Below are 19266 nucleotides of genomic sequence, written 5' to 3'. Positions count from 1 at the left end.
CACTAGTTTGCTGTTCTCCTGGCATGATACCCAGTCAATACATCGCTTTCATTTTCTACCGCAAAACTCCGTGTTTGATGTTTGGCTCTGCCGTTTGTTGAGTGGGCAGACGCTCTTCCATTCGGTGACAATAGTAGCTACCCCTAGCGCAGCCCTGACTATGCCAGGCACTGTTCCATGTGCTTTCTTTGTGTTAACACAGCTAATCTTAAATCTCAATCTACCCTATGAGACAGGTACTACTACTACCTTACTACCTTATCGGTATTGTTTTTATTGCCATCACCCCCTCATTTTCAAATGAGGAAACTGAGGCATAGCTCACCTGAAGTCTCACAGCTAGTGAGTGGTGACAGTGGGATTTGAGTGTGTGCTCTTGATGCAAATGCTGGGAGAAGAGAAAAAGCAGGCAGTGTTGGGCAACTGCACATGGCACAAAACTCTAGTGTGTGGTTTAAGCAGGTGGATGAGAGGGGAGCAGAGAAGATTTTGGAGTTCTTCTTTTTAAAAATTTACTTGTTGATTTTTTAGAGAAAGGTGTGAGGGGGCAGAAAACACTAATTCCTAGTAGTTGCTTCCTGTATGTACCTTGACCAGGCAAGCCCAGGGTTTCAAATCAGCGACCTTGGGCGTTCCAGGTCAACGCTTTATCCACTGCACCACCACAGGTTAGGCATTGGATTGATTTAGATAGTAATAGTGGTCTGGACTAGATGAGAGAAGGTCTGAATGCCAGGCTGAGATCAGATGCACTTGATCTCAAAGGATGACAGAGGGACTTGACTGAAGGATGGGGCAGGTCAGTGGAGGTAATGAGCTTGATCATATTTGAACATCTTCTGAACGTGGGGTTCAAGTGGGAGTTTAAGGAGGGTTTCAGAGAACTTCCAAGCGTCTTCTGGATGGAGCCCCTCTCTCCTAACTCATCCTTTTCTTGCACAGGAATGACCCACTTCCATTGGCATATAAACACTCCTTATTATGGCAAAAACAAAAACATTCTTTACTATGGCTTTTTTTTTTTTAACAGAGACAGAGGAAGTCAGAGAGAGGGATGGATAGGGACAGACAGACAGGAACAGAGAGAGATGAGACACATCAATCATTAGTTTTTCATTGCAACACCTTAGTTGTTCATTGATTGCTTTCTCATATGTGTCTTGACTGTGGGGCTACAGCAGACCGAATAACCCCCTTGCTCGAGCCAGCGACCTTGGGTCCAAGCTGGTGAGGTTTGCTCAAACCAGATGAGCCCGTGTTCAAGCTGGCGACCTTGGGGTCTCGAACTTGGGTCCTCCGCTTCCCAGTCCGACGCTCTATCCACTGCGCCACCACCTGGTCAGGCCTTACTATGGCATTTTTTTCCTTACTATGGCTTTTTAATATTCCTTGGACCCCTGACTCTCTCTAGATACTGTTCCATTTCTCAACTCCTCATCTCCATCCATAGTAGAACTTCCTGAAAGTATGGATTTTGACCCTGTCTCCACTTCCTTAATTCCCACTCTCTTAACTGCTTCTAGCCTGGCTCCCACCCCACTACATTACTGAAATCACTCTCTTCAAAGCCCACCCATGATCTCTCCGTAGCCAGATGCTACAGAAAGAACAGTGGGTACTCCTCTGTGTTCATCCTATTCCATCTCCCAGGTTCTTTGACACAGTTGATCATGTCCTTCTTCCTGAAATTTTCTTCACTTGGTTTCTGTGACATCTCTTAGTCTTGTTTCTTCTCTCACCTCACTGGCTGGATCTTCCTCTTTTCAAACTCTAAATGATAGTGTGCCCATGTGTCCTTGGACTTCTCTGTGTACACTCGTTCCCTGTGATCTTGTCTAGCCCCACAAACTTTAAGTAACATCTCTGAAATTTTCTCCCCAAACTCCAGACTTGTATGTTCAACTGCTGAGCCTGCACGATCCTTATGTAACTAGTTGGCATCTCAACTTAACAGGTCCAACTGAACTCTTGGGCCTCACCTTCCAAGCATGCTTCTGCATCAGTCATCACCCTTTAGTAAAAGACAACATCATCTGCCCTCAATCATGCTTAAACCTGATCAGTCCTAAGATCCAGGAATCAGTTAAACTCTTTATTCTAGTAGAGTTTCTCAACCTCCGCACTAATTTGAGCCAGATAGTTCTTTGTGGGGGACTGTAAAATGTTTGGTGTCCTCCTCTAGGAGGTAGCAGGATCCGTGGACAGATGCCAGATCCAACCAGGGTTAGTCTTCCTTCCTGTACCATGGATCTCAACACGGGGCGGAGGGGGGGGGTTAGGGGTTAGTGCAGGGAGCTGATAGTAAACCTGTGGCTCATGGTCAGGAAGCCTTGGTACAAGCCAAGATGGTGCAAGTTGCCTCTACCACTAGATGCCAGTACCATCTTCTCTCCCATCGTGACAACCAAAGATGTCTGAAACATTGTCAGCACAACGGACACTAGGACCCTGCGCGGCACCGCGTCCGGCGGGGGGCGGGGGGCGGGGGTTGGGGGTGGGGGTGGGGGGAATCGGGAATCTGCTCTTTCTGCCTCCTAGAGCCAGGCTGTGGCCACTTGTGCGATCCCGACTGTACTGCGGTCGCCCGGCCCCTTTCTGCACAATGAGCCGCAGGTTCACTGTCACCTCGCTGCCTCCAGCGGGGCCCGCAGGGACCCCTGAACGAGAGTCCCACAGGCATTCGGCCGCTGATATCCGCCACCTCTCTAGGGAAGACGCCAAAGGTAGAGGCCGCAAGGGGCGGGGCCTGCAGTAGTGGGGCGGGGCGAGAGAAGGGGAGGTGCCACAGTAGGCGGGTCTTCTGTTGGAAAGGGTGGGGTGTGGGGGGGTGTTCCAGCCGAAGGCTGAATGTGGGAGAAGAGCTGAGCTGAGACCTAGCGGGGAGCGGGGTAGAAGGGAAGAGGGATAGAAATTGTGAAGGGAGGGGCCAGATTTGATGTGGGCGGGGCCACAGTAAGAGACTGGAGCCAGAGGCGAAGAGGCGGATCTTGTGATGGAGGGGATAGAGACAAGGTAGAGGGGTGGGAAGAGGGGCTGGGCTGCAGGGCACTAAAGGGGCGGAGTCATCTCTGATCAGAGTGGAGACCAAGAGGAGAGAAGGTGGAACCAGGAATTGCGGGGTGGGGGTGGGGGCAGTGTGATTGAGGGATGGTACAGAGCCAATGGAAGTAGATAGGACTAGCTCAGTTTGGGACCAGAAAAGGGGTTGTGCCAGGAGGATAGGGGTGAGGTCAGGTTGGGGTTGGGGTTGAGGGCGGGAGGAAAAATAAGTCCAGGTCACTAAGGCAGCTACTGGGTCCGTCAGTTATTGGTGCCTGGCAGATCCTCCAATCTTCCGCCTCCCTGGAGGCATCGTGGACAGCGCCGGGTAGCCCAGGAAGGAGACGGGAGAAAGAGAAGTTAGTTTAGGCCCCGGGCAGCTAGATCCTGGGAGGATCCCTTGGGGACTCCATCTTGACCCTCAGGGACCCATTTAGGTTCCTCTGCTCCAGGACCGGAAGGATTAGGTGGAGCCAGTTCAGGAGGGATTGGGGGCATCTTCTAGGGCCCAATGCAATGGAAATTACAGACAGGGTACAGAAGAGAGAGGAGGGGCAGGATCCTTCTAGCCTTCGGTGAAGAGTATACATCCTGGATGCACATACTCCTCAGGGGGCCCTTGTCAGGGGTTTCCTCCTGGCTCTGTGCCCCTTAGATCTGTAACGAACGTGGCTAATGGAGTGGCCCGGAGGAGGAAGAGCCTCCCCGGGCCGCCAGGGGTCGCTGCTGAGCCGCAGGTGAGCTCACCCTGATTCCAGTAAAACTAAGCACCCCCAGGGGCCCTTCAGAGGTTTCTTTGGCGAATCCCTCCACAGGGCCCCAGCCCGTGAACCAACCACTCTTGGACGTGGCCACTCAGATTCTTCATCTTTTCCATAATCTGTCTGCTCTGTTTCTCATTTTCATGAGAGTCCTTATCATCCCTTCCAGATTTAAAAGTTAGAACTTCAGGAGCCATTCTCAATGCCTCCTTTCCTCTTTCCAATGAGGGAGGTCCTCCCATCTTGACCACTCTACCTCCAAAACTCCTGAATATAGCCACATCTCTCTTCCTTTCAGCATTCCCCTGGCCCAGACCTCCATGGGGCCTCGTCATGGCCACCACCACAGCCTCCTCACTGGTCTACCTGCCTCCAATCTTATCCTAAGCGTGTTCCATACAAACTCCACATTGCTTTAAGATAAAAGTCAAACTGTTCCTCAAACATTTTCTTCCTGAGCTCTTTGTATACCTGTCCGTGTTCATTTGCCATAGCCAGGGAAACTCCTACTCCCTCCGTAAGTTATAACTCAACTAACCATCTGAAAACCTTGTTTGCTTCTCCTTGCTCCCAGGAAGAGGCAGTCATTTCTCTCCTGCCCACCCACTGCATCATTAGGGGACATGTGTCAATGGGTGACACATGTGTATCTCTTGCATCTCAAGGGCAGGGACCATATCGTTTCCTAAAAATGTATTCTTTATTATTTTTATTTAGTTTAATTTACTTATTTCTTTTAGTTAAAGTATAGTTGACATACAGTATTATGTTAGTTTCAGGTGTACAATATACTATACCTTACAAAGTGATCACCATGATAAGTCTAATGACCATCTGCCACCATGCAAAGTTATTATGATGTTATTGACTATATTCCTTATGCTGTGCATAATATCCCTGTGACTTATTTATTTTGTAACTGGAAGTTTGAACCTCTTAATCCTCTTCACTTTTTTCACCAATCCCCTCGCCTTCCCTTCTGGTAACAATCAGTTTGTTCTCTGTATTTATGAATTTGTTTCTGCCTTGTTCTGTTTCTTCATTGGTTTTATTTTTTTTCCTGGATTTTGCATATAACTGAACTTATATGGTATTTATCTTTCTCTGTATGACTTAGCATAATACCCTCTAGCTCCATCCACGTTGTCGCAAGTGGCAAGATTTCGCTTTTTTTATGGCTGAGAAGGGACCACATTCTTTTATCTTTGTGTTCCAAGTTCCAACCCACAGCCTGGCACTTAGCAGGGGCTCAATGCTCATCAGATGAGAGGGGGAGTGGCTGTAGGCTCCTGCGTCTCCTACTCCTGCCTTCTCCCCTCCCATTCCTCATCCCCTAGCTTGAGAATAAGACGGTCCTCTCTCTCATCTTCACTTTCAGTTTTGGGTGTGCAGGTGTCTGAGCAAACCGAATGTGAATCTGGAAAGCTGTGTGCCTGTGGCAGAGGCAGCACATGTGTGTGTCTTTGTGTTTCTTGAGGGAGGAGCATCCCACACTAGTTCTGATGACCTGTGGGTTGGTGACTCAGTGTTTATGTGTGTCACTGTATGCTAGTGTATCGATGGGCATGTTGATGCGTGTATTTCTGTGTCTATCTGTGTGGCAGGTACCTGTGTGCTGAGTTTATTGGAAGTTCCATCTGGAGAATGATTTGGGTGACTTTTAACCTTTTAAGGCCCCAAGACAGCCTCCAGTTTCTCCTCCTTGATAGGTCACTGCATAGGGAACTGGACAAGGGCTCCCTAGTGCGGTGGTCGGCAAACTCATTAGTCAACAGAGCCAAATATCAACAGTACAATGATTGAAATTTCTTTCGAGAGCCAAATTTTTTAAACTTAAACTATATAGGTAAGTACATTCCTTATCGAGGTAGCGCCTGCACATGGTATTTTGTGGAAGAGCCACACTCAAGGGGCCAAAGAGCCGCATGTGGCTCCTGAGATGCAGTTTGCTGACCAGGGCCCTAGGGGAACCAAACATCTGACGATATCTTTCTCCCAGCTGTTCTTGTATCATTCTGCTGGCCCCAGGAAGGTACTTCCCCACCTTCTGTCCTCACCCAGGCCCCCAGGGAGGGATGGCAGCATGTGCAAGGTGGCGGAAGGCTTGTGGAAGGTTTTGCAGATCACTTGTATATGAGCATTGCCTTTCATTCTGGACTGGGGGAGTGGAGGTTGTCCTTGGAGGTGCTTCCAGCTGCCAGGGATCATCTAGAGGTGGGAACATGACTTACAGAATTGAAAGGAGCACATCAGAGGCTGAGCCTCCAATCTGCTACTAACCCTGCAGTGCAGCCACTATGCCTCAGTCGTTTCATTTGTATCATGGGAAGACTGATGGTGTCTTGGCTGGAGAGAAGTGGACCTGACCAGTTGTTACAACTCTGAGCCACTCACCCGTTCCTTTCTACCACTCTCTGCTGTGCCTCAGTTTCTCATGGAGGAAGGCAGGGTATGAAAAAGAGGCCTGGGCCTGGGTTAAGACCAACAGGATTTGGGATGTGTCCTCATGGAGTGAGAGGGACCCAACACGGGTCCTTCATGCTCTAGTTCAGGCTCTGTGTATGGCCTTGGGCACATTGCTTCCCCTCTCTGGGCCTCAGTTCCCTCATGTATAGTATAAAGGAGTCAACCAGGAAACTACAGGATGGTCTTTCTAACCATAAACAGGCTAAGAGTCTTTGATGATCTAGATGGGTGAAGTTCTCTGCCTCCCTCATTCCCAAGCCTCATGTTTCAGTCTGTCTATCTATAAACTGGGAAGAATGACACTGGGCTATTGGTGTAAATATCTGATCTAGAGATCTCCAACCTGTCCAAGGACTTCTTCAGTCACCCCCTCCTCAAGCCAGGATCCAGAACCTCACTGCCCAGTACCTCAGCCTAAGGTGAGCCCTGGGAATCTCCATGGCAACAAACTGGTTATGAACGGGGCTGCAGTTGCCATGGTGATGGGCCTCTCTCTCTCTCTCTCTCTCTTTCTCATCCCCCTCAGCTCCCCTCCTCTCTTCTCAATGAACCAGAGCGATCTGGGGGCCTCAGCTCTCCAGGTGGGGTGGGGGTGGGGGTGGGTGCAGTGAGAAGGGGGCCCAGATTGAGAAAGAGGAAACATGGGCTGAATCTGTAGGGGAACAGGGGGCTGTTGGGGTGCCATTGTCATGGTGACAGGGCTGCAGCCTGTTAATTAAGCCCCCGGTTGCCACGGAGACGATGGTGGTTGACGTGCTCTGTGGCGAGCCCTGTGTGTGGAGTGTGCTGTGCGCTGGACTCAACAATTCACTGTGAGGGTTTGGTTCTGGAGGACGGCGTGCAGGTGGGGAGAGAGAGCACAGGAGGGAGGTCAGGGCCGTGGCTCCGTGAGGTCAGAGCTGGGGGCGGGTGGTTTGGCCGTGGGATAATGGTGCGGAGAGAAGGATGTATAGGGATTGAGTCACTGGGAGGAACACTGTGCCTGCCTGCCGTGGAAGGAGGACCCAGTCAGGTGACTCCAGCTTCCTCCAAACAGCTTTTCATGCTGCTTCAGTGGACGGAAACCCTCGGCTGGAGATCGAGGAGCTGGATTCTAGTTCCCACTCTGCCACAAGTTCACCCCATGAAGAAAATGAGCACCTTTTCATTTCTTGATTAACTTCCCCATAAATGGGGACTAATAAAAAATAATTTACACAACTTTCTTGCAGTTCCCTAGTCCTGAGAGTTAGGAGGCAGCTTCCTTGAACTTTGCTTCTCTCTGAGAAGCTGCTGGGAGAAGGGAACAGATTTAGACTCCAAGTTCAGAAATAGGACCCTGCTCAGCTCTGTATCTTATGTTGCTTTCATGAGAGGGTTCTGCTCTCCCTCGATCTTCCTAGGGCTCTGGGTGGGGATGGGGGTGCTGAGCCGGCAGCCATGTTCCAGGAGCTCAGAGCTGAGGGACATCTTGCTGGTGACCTTACTGACCAAGGCCAAGCTGGCAGTGCACGAGGTGGCTGCAATGTATTTTTGCAAAGCCTCACTGCAGAGTATTGGCCTGAGGCCAGAATAAGGACCAGTCTTTTTGGCAGGTGGGGGGTGTGAGATTGAATGGCTGGGGTCTGCCCTGGGGGCAGTGACCTCACTTGGTCTGTGCTCTTTGAGAAGGGCTCCATGGCATTAGTCTGAGATAAGTGCGGAGAGCACCGAGAGTTTCCAGGGAGGGAAGATGTCCCATGGATTATCCAGCTTCTCCTTTCATTTTAAAGATGGAGAGAGGACCTGTCTTGCCTGGGGATATGCAGAGTTTGGGGGCAGAGGGCAGGATGGCAGCATCATTTCCTGAATCCCAGATGCCTCATGAGCTAGGAGCGCTGGTGAGGGTGGACAGATGGGATACCCAGGGGAGGAGGAGTCATCCTGCTTTCACCTGGGCTCCCTTGGGATTTAGGTTTCCCCCGTGGGTGGGCTCAGTCCCTCAGTGACTAGGGCTTTGGGCCACAAGTGAAGGAAAATACCACCAGGAGAACACTCCAAACCTTGGATTGCTGGAAAAAAACCCTCAACATTTAATTTATTTCACAGCATATCCCAGGCAAGCATGCTACCTGTTTTACTGTGTTACCTGTCTCTGTAGAGTAGAGGAAAGTCATAATGCCGCTGTTGCTGGTGGTGCGTGTAGTGGAGTGCTTAGAAGTTCTTGAACACTGGCCTACCCACCTGCTCTCTTTTTAACCTCTGTCACCAATCCAAACTTACTTCGCTTTTTTGGGTATTATTTTCCCCTCTGGGAAAGCCAATATCAATTTTCACACTTGTCTGAATAACTAGCTCTTCACCCTAAAGTCCTGCCAGCATCCACAGAGCCCAGTGGTGGCGAAACCTTATTGGTGGATCCCGCAGAGACCCCTGTCAGTCAGTTGCGGAAGACTCTGCGGTTGACTCCATCTGAAGCCCCTGACAAACGTGGGCAGGGGAATTGGAGCCATGGGCCCTGTCCATGGTTCTGAACGAGAACTGGGTCACCAGTCATATGGAAGCCCCCCGCCCCCGGTCCAGTTGCAAGCCAAGAGACCACTCCAGTCTGGTAACTCTGAAGCCTGCGCTCGAGAAAAGGGAGAAAGCTCATTTCAGACCCAGTCCCTGTTTCTTTTTGAGTAGCCAAGAATCAGAGGTCTTTTTTGTTGGAGGCAGGATCAATTTAGAAAGAGGTTGTGTTGAGGATGAAGGGTCTTAAACCGGAATAAAGCAACCTGTATCCTAAACCAAGTTCTGCCATTCACTGGCATTGTGTCCACATGCAATCATTTATTTCTCCTCTTTGGGCCTTAACATTCTCATCTGTAAAATGAAAGCTGGGCATTAGGTAAGATGATGGATGCCATCCCTTCCAGCCCTGGATCTCTTCTGGAACTTAGAGGGCTAGTGTCAGGGGCTAACCAGGGTGAGTCTGAAAATTACTTCCCCTTAATCTGTTCTCACCCTTTGATGTTTAGCTCTTCCAGAGACTAAAAGGGTCCAAACCTCTGACGCTGCTTTCTGCGATGTCTCCACCACCGTTCCAGCCTGGATCTAGGGATGCTGAGGGGGTCCCAGGACAGTCAAGCTTCAGGGGGACCTGCGTCAGGGTAGGGAGAGGAACACAGGCAGCATGTCAGTTCTGGAATCCTCAGAAAGCAATCCAGGATTAAGGGATTAGACACTCCTGCCCCAGGAGAAAATCTGGTCCCAAATCGACAGGCGGCCTCATTACCCCCTCCCCCACTCTGTCCCTGGCTTGCCTCTGACTGGGTTGCCTTCCCTAGAGCCTGCACCATCCCTGGTGGGAAGTCATTGCTCCCTGGAACCTCACTGCCGCTTTCTCTCCTCTTTACTATGTCTTCTTCCAAGGGTCACTTCATGTCAGAAGGTCCCTGTCTGTGGACTCCAAGGATTTGTCTCGGGGGTGAGCTGCTAGGACTCTTGTCAGTCAAAGTACAATGAAAGGGCTCATTGCAACTCCTCAGGCTCCACTCCTCCCATTTGAAGAGTGGCTGAGCCAGATCGTTCAGCCCAGTGGCCCTGAAGCCCTCCGTGGGGGCAGCGTCAGCCAAGGGCTCTGGCCTCTCCACACCCCCAGTGCCATCCTCTCGAACGGCGATATGAGGGAGGGTCTAGTTCTGGACTTCTCTTCAGGGCTGCTTTACGGGCTCTCCCAGGACCCGTAATCCATGGTGCCCCACCCTTGCCGCCTCATCTTCCCCCTAGGGGTCACCCCAGACCCCCAGCCAGGCAGCCGCTGCGGGGGCCGCCTCCCCACGGCAGCGACCTAGTTCCCTGCCGTTATTTTTAGGGCGCGGGATGGCACCTGCCCACGTGCCGGCCCCGCCTGCGCCGGAGTGGGGGGCGGGTGGAGCTGTGTCTGCTCAAGGGAGGCGAGGCCCCTGTCCCCTGCAGAACCCTCTCTATTCCATCCGTGCAAGCCCTCAGTTTTAGTGCGAGGGGCCTCCAGGCGGGCTGTGCCCGCCCCTCGTCCCCTCTTCTTCCTCCCTCCCGCTCCCCCCCCCCCCCCGAAAAAACCCCGCCAGTGCCTCACGCCTCCTGCATACGGGATGAGGTGAGCAGCGCCGCCGCTGCGAGGGGGCGCGCGCGGGTGTGAGCGTGTGTCCGTGTGCGAGTGTGTGTGCGCCGGGCGGGCGGGCACTGCAGCTTCTTCCTCTGTGGAGCGGAGGGCGAGAGAGAGCTAGAGCGAGCGAGAGAGCGGAGAAGGCGGGCAGAGGGGCGCGGGCCAGGCGGCGCAGCCATCCCGGGGCCAGCGCAGCGCCGCCACCATGCTCAACAACCTGACTGACTGCGAGGACGGCGATGGGGGAGCCAACCCCGGTAAGCAGCGGTCCGGGGGCTGCGAGGGAGGGGGCGGCGAGGAGAGGAGGCAGCCGTGGGGTTAGAGGCAGAGCGGGGCCGCCTCCTTGAGAGAAGAGGCTGGGAATGGCTGGGGCGGTGGGCGCCCACGGCAGCCCGGAGCCTCGCTCCATTGGAATGCACCAGGCGCTGTCCGAGGTGCTGGAATGCGCCGCGCCCGGGGCAGGGCTCGGACCGAGGGGTTGCCATTGCCCACCGCCCGGGGGACAGACGTGGGCTAACCGAGCGGGGGAGGCGTTGGGAAAGGTATAGGAGAGCTAGAATGAGCTGACGTGGAGCTCGACGGGAGGAAGGAGGGCTCCTTTCCCCTGTAAGGGACCCCGGCGTCCTGGTGCAGAGTGTCGACTGGTGGAGTGTAGGGGGGAGGGAGGTGGGGGCGCAGTCTGCTGCAGTCCCTCGCTCTGAGACTTCCAGCTGAAAGGTGAGGGAAGGTACCTATGAGGGCTTGAAGCCATATGACGGCCCCGTCCGGGCTGCGGTGTCTCCTTAAGAGGACACTTGGTGCAATCCGGGCCCCCTCCCCCAAAACTGCCCGAGGTCCAACCTCAGAATGAAGGGTACCTCCTCCAGAGATTTTCATCTTTACTTTGCGGAATCTGCCTCTCTCTCTCTCTCTCTCTCTCTCTCTCTCTCTCTCTGTCTCGTTCATCCCCGTGGGTTCCTATTCAGGACGGGAAGCAAGATCATCCTCTTTTCTTCCCTCTTTCCCCTTCCTCTCGGTACCTTGGGATGGCAGTGAGGTTTCCAGGGCGGGGCAGGGGGGAGTCTTTCTAGTCAGTTCTTCTAGCTTTCTTAGTAAGGCCTCAGGAATAGGGTTCTAGTTGCTGAATCCCCGGCGCCGCGGCGCGGACACTGCGGACGCGCTGCGGTGGGTGCGGACTCGCTAGGAGCCCATGGGCTTGGAACAAGTCGTTTCGCTGCTAGGGCTCTACCCCTCCCTCCTCCGCGGTTTCCCTGCTCTGAGGTCTTCGGGGCCAGCCACCCCTCGGGCTCCCAGGCCCCCGCCGCCCCCCAGCGGTCTCAGTCATCCATCACGGCTGTCAGCCGCCCCCACCCCCCACCCTCCAGTGGCGCTGCGTCCCTTGCGCACTAACGCGCCTCCCGCTCCAGCTGTCTGCGCTCAGCGCCTTCAAACGCTCCCCTGGGCATTGCTTGACCCTCTGGGCCGAGGTCTTGCAGACCTCCCCAGGGGATGACCAAAATATCCCAAGGTCTTCCAGGGACTAGTTGTCTTGACTCGAAGTCCTCCGGATCCTGAATCGGAGTCAGAGCCAAGTGGCCGCCTGGGAAGGCTGTGCACACCAGGGTCCCGGATCTTTTGTCTGAGCCCCACTCTTCCTCCCTGGGCCTGAGTGGTACACAGGGGCCTTAACTACTGGCTAGCCAGCTTATTTATCTCGCCAGTGATACTGGGGTTGTACCATCCAGCAGCCGCCCCCTGCCCAGCAGGCCTAGGCTATGGGGGGGGGGGGAGGGCTTTGGTTAAGAGAACTCTGCGGCAGCACCAGGCATCTCAACGCAGTTCAGGGAATGGAGGGGGGTCATTTCTGTCTGCGACCCCCTTCAGATGTCTCCACTCTGAGGACAGGGGTTTAACCTGAGAGATCATATCTCTGCTCCCCCAGACAAGGGGTATGGTCTGATCCCTAAGGTTGGTGCCTCACTAGGCCTTGGGATTTCCATGAGATCACGGGAGGCCTAAAAACAAGGTACTACGTGTGCAGAGCAGGAGTCAAACTAGGAGTTCCTTTCAGTTCTACATCCTCCCCATTAGTTTCTAGGCTCTGAATATAGTGGGCCCATCTGGAGACCTTCTGTCTCTCTATAGTGTCCAGGACTTGGAACTAGAGCGATCCAACCTTGGTTCGGGCATTTTTGGGTCCCAGAGAGAGAGAGGGGGCCTCCCAGTGGTAATTGCAGGGGTGGTTGGGGCTTTAAGGACCTGCTGGGACTGAGGGGAAGGGACCATCAGACAAGAGTCCCTGGCATCTCTTATTATCCTAAGTTCTTGGGCATGTGGGTGGGGGAACCTGGGCGCTGACCTCGGGGAGATGGGAATGGCCGAGTTAAAGGGCTCCTCTAGACTAAAGAAGAGCCCAAGGGTATTATTTCTGGCCTCCAGGTCTCCTTTCTCTTTGGGGTCTGATGCCCTCGCCCACTACCTCAATCTGGTTTGGGGATTCCACTAGGCCTGGCCCCAGGCTCCCCAGGAGGAGACACCTAAGCTCACGCTGCTCGCCTGTTTCCTCTCTAGGAGCTCTGGCCACGGCAGCTTAATTGAAAGCCGATTCGGGCTGAAGGCTCCCAGGGGGCGGGCGTGGGGGCGGGGGCGGAGAGGGCTCAGCCTCAGTCTGGCCCTGCCTCTCTTGCGCGCGCCACTCGGCGCTCCCCCGCGGTCCCGACTCCTGGCTCTGAGGAATCGGGGCGAGTTCCGCCTTCCCAGTCCTGCCCCTTTGAGAACTCCTGAAGCTCACCCCCCCCCCCCCCCCAGTGCTCCTGGCGTTCCAGGGAGGGGACAAAATCAGCCCTGGCAGACGGGGCCGGAAGCCTGGCGTCCCCGTCCAGTCGGCGGATGGAAAGGCAGGATCCAGAACAAGCCTACCGGCCGCCCCCTCCTCTGCCCTCATCTCCTGGCTGCGATCCTGCCTGGAGTCTGGCTCCGCGCTGCGCGCCGCGTTACATAAGCGGCTGCGGCGCGTGGCCGGCTCTGCGCTGCGCTCTGGCCGGGTCTCGGCGCCGTCGCCTAGGAAACCGGTACCCGGCTACCTATTTGCGGAGTCTCAAGTCCCGGCGCCCCTCTTCTAGCTCCGCACGCGCCGGGGGCCCCGCACGAAGAAAGAGGGGCTTGGGAGGGGGCACGAAAAGCAGAGTGGAGGGGCCCTCGTGGCAGGTTGTCCTGGCCCTAGAAGCAGACGCTGCGGGGAGAGGGACCCAGTCCTGCAGCAAACAGGGCCCCAGAATCTTGCAGGTGGGGAAGGGCGGGGAACGGGGAGCCCAGGCTGGGTGGGGGCACCACGCGTGTGAATAATCATCGTGGTTGTATTAGCAGCAGCAATAGCTCCCCTATTTGCCAGACAAACAGGATGGACGTTATTTCACCTAGTCCCAACACTCCTCTCATTTAAAGCATGATCATGATCTCTTGGCCAAAGAGGCAGCTGAGGCTGAGAGTTTAAGTGACTTGCCAAAAGTGTCAACACAGCCACTGAAGCTGGAACTGAAACCTGAATTTGGACTCCAGCCTTTTTTCTTAACCACTAAGAAATTGGTTCTCATCTCCTCCGCTTCCCCACTAGTTCCTACCATAGTGAGGTGAGAATACGAAGCATCTGGGCAGTATTTTAAAAGGAGGAGGAACCCACCTCACTTTTATTTCTCCTGTTCTCTGCCCCCAGACAGCTCTTCTGAGAACCCAGGGTCACGAAGGGAGCTTGGGGGAAATTTACTTTTAAAGACTACCCCGCCCCGCCAGCACCTCTTACGTGCGGGGCTTCCATGGGGGGATGGGTCTGCTATTCCCAGGAACACACATGGAGAGGAAAAGAAACAGCAAGTGGGAGCCCCCTGTTTGGTGAGATGGAATTAGTGGCAGGAATGGGTTTCCTTCAAGCAGGTGAGGCATCACCTCTTCCCCCTTTTACAAGTGTGTTTTTTTTTTGTTGTTGTTGTTGTTGTTTTGTATTTTTCTGAAGCTGGAAACAGGGAGAGACAGTCAGACAGACTCCCGCATGCGCCCGACCGGGATCCACCCGGCACGCCCACCAGGGGGCTACGCTCTGCCCACCAGGGGGCGATGCTCTGCCCCTCCGGGGCGTCGCTCTGTTGCGACCAGAGCCACTCTAGCGCCTGGGGCAGAGGCCAAGGAGCCATCCCCAGCGCCCGGGCCATCTTTGCTCCAATGGAGCCTCGGCTGCGGGAGGGGAAGAGAGACAGAGAGGAAGGAGAGGGGGAGGGGTGGAGAAGCAGATGGGCGCTTCTCCTGTGTGCCCTGACCGGGAATCGAACCCGGGACTTCTGCACACCAGGCTGACGCTCTACCACTGAGCCAACCGGCCAGGGCCCCTTTTACAAGTTTGAGTCAGGATGAGAATGGATTTGTAACAACGGGTCATTCTCTGGCTGGGAGACTAAGGAAAGTTTCCAGGAGGTGGGGAGGATGGGGAAGATTTGGACAGAGAGAGGGACAGGTAATTCAGAATACACAGGGCCTCTGCTTCGCTTGGACTTTGGTCACTGGGCAGTGTCTGCAGGGTCCAAAGAGATATCTATTGTTGGGAATCAGCGCTGGCACTGAGGAAGGGGGATGGCTGGAACTAAGGGACTGTGCCTGTGGGGGTCCCTTATGTCTCTTTGAAAGGACCTTCTCTTTGATGTCTGAGACTTTTTTCCTTTTGTGATTTCATCCAGGCACACGGTTTCACACATTTCCTACACACGTTTTTTATGGATTACCCTCATCTCTTTCTCCAGCCGAGTCTCTTTCCTGGGTCTCAGACTGCTTCATATATCCAAGTGGCTTCTAGACTTATGCAGTTAAGTGTCCTACAGTGCCTCACTCTCAGTTAGATTCAACATCATCTTCACCCCACCCCCGTCTCCTTCTTTCCCATTTATTAAATAGTGCCATGACCCACCCTTTTATTCATGCTAGAAACCCCAGGCATTAGTCTAGATTTCTCCTTTCTCTATCCTCAAATGGCTGGCATAGATATATGTGCCAATAATTCTTGAGTCTGTCCATTGTTCTGCATTGCCCGGTTCTAGGGCCATCAGTCTTTGCTTTGGTTACTGAAAGTCCCTAACTGGTGTCTGTATTCTTCATCTAAAGGCCAGAGTGATTGCTCTAAAACATGTCTGTTCGTGGTACTTCTTTGCCTGCAGCTCTTCAGTGACTTCCCATTGTCTTCTGGATGCAGTCCAAAATTCTTTAACATGGCCTGTTAATTGTGTAAGGACCTAGCCCACACCAGGCTCATCTTCTTATATGCTACTCCCCATTTTTCAGGCCCACCCATCCCCCAGACTCCAGACTCCAGCTAGATCAAACTTCTTTCCGCTCCCCTGGCCTGCTGTGTTCACTCTCACCTCTGGGCCATCGAACGTGCTGTTCTCTCTACCTGGAGCATCCTCCTGCCTCCCTCTCAGTCTAGCTCTTACTCATCCTTCAGTTCTCAGCTGACACATCACTTCCTCTGGGAAGCCTTCCCTGACCTCCCAAGCTGGGCCGAATGCCTCTCCTGCATTCCAACAGTCCCTTATTCATTTTCTAACACAGAACTTACCACTTGGGGTTGGAGAGTCCTGGTTACTGGTTCATCTCCCCTGCGCTTGGATTCTCCGTTAGCAGGAATGGTGTCTTATTCTGCCGTTTACTCTCCCGCCACCCCTGTGCTCATATTGGCACATGGCAGACACCTAGCAGATACATGCTGATTGAAGATGAATGAGGGGCATAGGAGGTGCCAGACGGGGTCACTTTTCTAGGAGGTGGAGTATCCTTGGGGCCTCAGGCTGTAGTGTTCTCTGCCTCCTTGCCAGGAAAGAGCATGCTTCCCTCCCAAAGGACCAGGGTGGGCCCAGTTACGGTCTAGGAGTAGAGTCTAGAGAGTCCATGGTGCCCTGATGAATGAGGTAGGACCCCAGAAGAGCAAGGAAACACTCACATGTTTATCGAATACCCAGTATGTGCCAAGGAGTGCACTAAGGCTCTTTAGACATGCTGTCAATTAAACTTCTGCAAGGGAGGTAATATTAGCTCCACATATCTAATGTGCAAACTGAGGGTCAGAGAGTTCAAGTGGCCGCACAGCTACATTGGCCCAGGCAGATGCGTGAGAAGCAGCTGATGCCAGAACCCTGACTCCTCTGCCTTCTCAGGTGATGGCAACCCCAAGGAGAGCAGTCCCTTCATCAACAGCACCGACACGGAGAAGGGGAAGGAGTACGATGGCAAGAACATGGCCCTGTTTGAGGTGGGTTGCCGGGGCTGTTGGGCCAGCACCAGAGCTCGTCTCCCCACCCATCAGGTGCTCCCTCTCTCCCTGGGGAACAGTGTCCTCCCTCCCTTCCATCTCTTTGTGGTTCACCTTCTTTCTGGAGCCTCCCCCACCTCCTTGTCCTTCCCTTCCCCTGTTACCCCCTTTCCCCATCCTGCCATCCTCTTTCTCTGATCACCTTGCCTATTCCCCCTTCTTCCGCATCTCATCTCAACCTCAGTGGTCTGCCTTCCATGTCCCCATCTCTCTCTGCCTCCACCATCTAACTCACCCCCGCCCCTCCCCTAGGCCCCAGCGTTCTAACACTGCCCCTCTCCCTCCGCAGGAAGAGATGGACACCAGCCCCATGGTGTCCTCCCTGCTCAGTGGCCTGGCCAACTACACCAACCTGCCCCAGGGAAGTAGGGAGCACGAAGAGGCCGAAAACAATGAGGGTGGAAAAAAGAAGCCAGTGCAGGTGAGGGCCTTGCGGAAGAAGGGATGAGGGAAGAAGGCTGGATGGAGGGGAGAAAGGATTAGGGAGGAAAATCGATTCAAATGAAGGGATGGATGATGGGGGCAGAGGGAGCGGCAGGGATGGGGGAAGGCGGGATAGACAAGGAATGGAGGAGGGAGGGGTTGGTGTGAAGGAGGCGTGGTGTAGGCACGAAGGCTGGGAGATGGGAGGAGGGACGGTGGGGGGGGTGGTAAGAATCAGAGGGGAGAGGGATGACAGGATGGGGATGGAGAGAATAGGGAAGTGGGGGATGAAGGAACAGGGGAGGAGAAGTGGGCCTGGGAGTTTGGTAGTGATGGGGGGCTGCGGAATCTGACACCGGCCTCCCTGGCAGGCTCCACGCATGGGCACCTTCATGGGCGTGTACCTACCGTGCCTACAGAACATCTTTGGTGTCATCCTCTTCCTGCGTCTCACTTGGGTGGTAGGCATTGCAGGCATCATGGAGTCCTTCTGCATGGTCTTCATCTGCTGCTCCTGCGTGAGTGCCACCCTCCCCTTTGCCACCGCCTGACAGCTGGGCTGAGCAGGGTCCTGGGGGCGGGAGCAGGACTGGGGAAGCAGGAGACCTGAGCTTTTTATAGGAACCACTGCATATGATCTTTGAGAGTAAATTAGATCTGACTGGTCCTTCCTGCCTCTCACAGGTTGATCCCTGATGGCTGTTAACCAGGTTTCACCTGTTCGTGTGTGTGTGTGTGTGTGTGTGTGTGTGTTTGTGTAATTACAAAGTAATGCAGATTTATTGATTTAAAAGATAGGTGTACGGGGAGAAATAAAATTCACCTATAATCCCACAATAGTTAATATTTTGGTAGTCCTGTACTCACAAAAAATGGGATTATGTGTCACAAACAGCTTTGTGACAGAATTCTTCTTACCCTCTCTAAAACCAGATACCTCCTTGTCCCATTTTCATTTCTTTATACGCAACCCTTGAGCCACCTCTGTGAGGCAGCCAGTGCTGAAGTTAGTACCCTGTTTTGTAGATGAAGAAACTGAGGCTTAGAGTGCAAAGTGACTTGTCTCAGGTCAGACTGGGATTTCCAGAGCTCTCTGACGCTGTGGCTGTGCTAGGTCCATTGAATGGTGAATAAGAGCTTTTCTTGACAAGAAGGACTTGGCAGGAGTAGGAGTTGGAACAGGACCAGGGAGAAGCTCAGTGGAAGAAGACTTGTGGGTTTGGCGGGTGTTTATGGGGCATAAGGTTTGGCCCCCACCCAGGCCACTGTGGCCCCCACTCCAGCTGCCACTCTGATGGTCTCTCTCCTCACAGACGATGCTCACGGCCATCTCCATGAGTGCAATTGCAACCAATGGTGTTGTGCCTGGTATGTGATTGGAGCTTGTTAGAGGGGATGGGCCTGATTGGTTGGGAGGAGGGCCTGGATAGTTGGAAGGAGGGATAGTGCCTTGGGCTTTGGGGGGCCATAAGGACCCAAGAGAGGCTGTATTACAGAACTGGGGGCTGGGCTATATGATGTTTGTGGGGGAAATTCTATTACGGGGAGGCAAGGGAGGCAGTTGATGGTGTTGGGCAGGGCAATGCAAGCCCTCCCTTTGCCTGAGACCCTCTTCTCCCTCATTCTACTTTCTGAGCCAAGACCTCCTTAGAGGGGGTAATGAGCCACATGGTAATTAGTGCCACAAAATCCACTCAGAGTGGCTAGTCGGGTCTCGCACCAGTCCTAGGTCTGCAGCCCATAAAGCCCAGGAGGCCCAGAGCAATCCTTTTCCCGCCTCTGTCCCTGACCCCCCCTCACCCCCAAAGACATCCCAGTGCCCTTTGAACCTCTCGCTGATACTAGATTCTTTCTGCAGCTGGCGGCTCCTACTACATGATTTCCAGGTCTCTAGGCCCGGAGTTTGGGGGCGCCGTGGGCCTCTGCTTCTACTTGGGCACAACCTTTGCTGGGGCCATGTACATTCTGGGCACCATCGAAATCCTGCTGGTGAGAGGGGCCGAGGAGGGGGTGTGGGGCCCCAGAATGTCAGTCAGTTAACCAGCGCTCCCTGGACGCTTCCCGTGGGCCATTCAACGAGACCAAAGGGAAGGCAGATGTGGTTCTGTCTTAGAGAGTTCACAGTCTGGTGGGGAGACAAGATGCAATAATTATGTAACGTG

General features: G+C 53.8%; 1 protein-coding gene and 1 long non-coding RNA gene across 4 annotated transcripts in view; one reads left to right on the top strand and one right to left on the bottom strand.

The window, feature by feature from the left end:
• The first annotated feature begins 2566 nt into the window (after positions 1 to 2566).
• SLC12A5 (solute carrier family 12 member 5) overlaps positions 2567 to 19266 on the top strand; it is a 39850-nt gene continuing 23150 nt past the window's right edge. The window contains exons 1-6 of one of the 3 annotated variants that reach the window (XM_066236776.1): positions 2567 to 2723; positions 16527 to 16621; positions 16971 to 17102; positions 17476 to 17622; positions 18418 to 18472; positions 18963 to 19093. In XM_066236776.1, coding sequence (XP_066092873.1) covers positions 2603 to 2723; positions 16527 to 16621; positions 16971 to 17102; positions 17476 to 17622; positions 18418 to 18472; positions 18963 to 19093 — 681 coding nt within the window. In that variant the 5' untranslated portion in view covers positions 2567 to 2602. Of the gene's footprint in view, positions 2724 to 10152; positions 10611 to 13941; positions 13962 to 16526; positions 16622 to 16970; positions 17103 to 17475; positions 17623 to 18417; positions 18473 to 18962; positions 19094 to 19266 lie in introns of those variants that run through there. The other 2 variants (XM_066236777.1, XM_066236778.1) reach the window with 2 other exon arrangements.
• LOC136308902 (uncharacterized) lies at positions 9019 to 9404 on the bottom strand. Its single transcript, XR_010726189.1, has 2 exons — positions 9231 to 9404; positions 9019 to 9089 (listed from the first exon to the last, which is right to left on the bottom strand). It is a non-coding gene; the product is annotated as an uncharacterized lncRNA (long non-coding RNA).

Source organism: Saccopteryx bilineata, chromosome 6 (assembly GCF_036850765.1).
Source record: "Saccopteryx bilineata isolate mSacBil1 chromosome 6, mSacBil1_pri_phased_curated, whole genome shotgun sequence".
NCBI lineage: Eukaryota > Metazoa > Chordata > Mammalia > Chiroptera > Emballonuridae > Saccopteryx > Saccopteryx bilineata.
The sequence above is the reverse complement of the archived record's forward strand: the minus strand, read 5'-3'. Positions and strand labels throughout refer to the sequence as shown.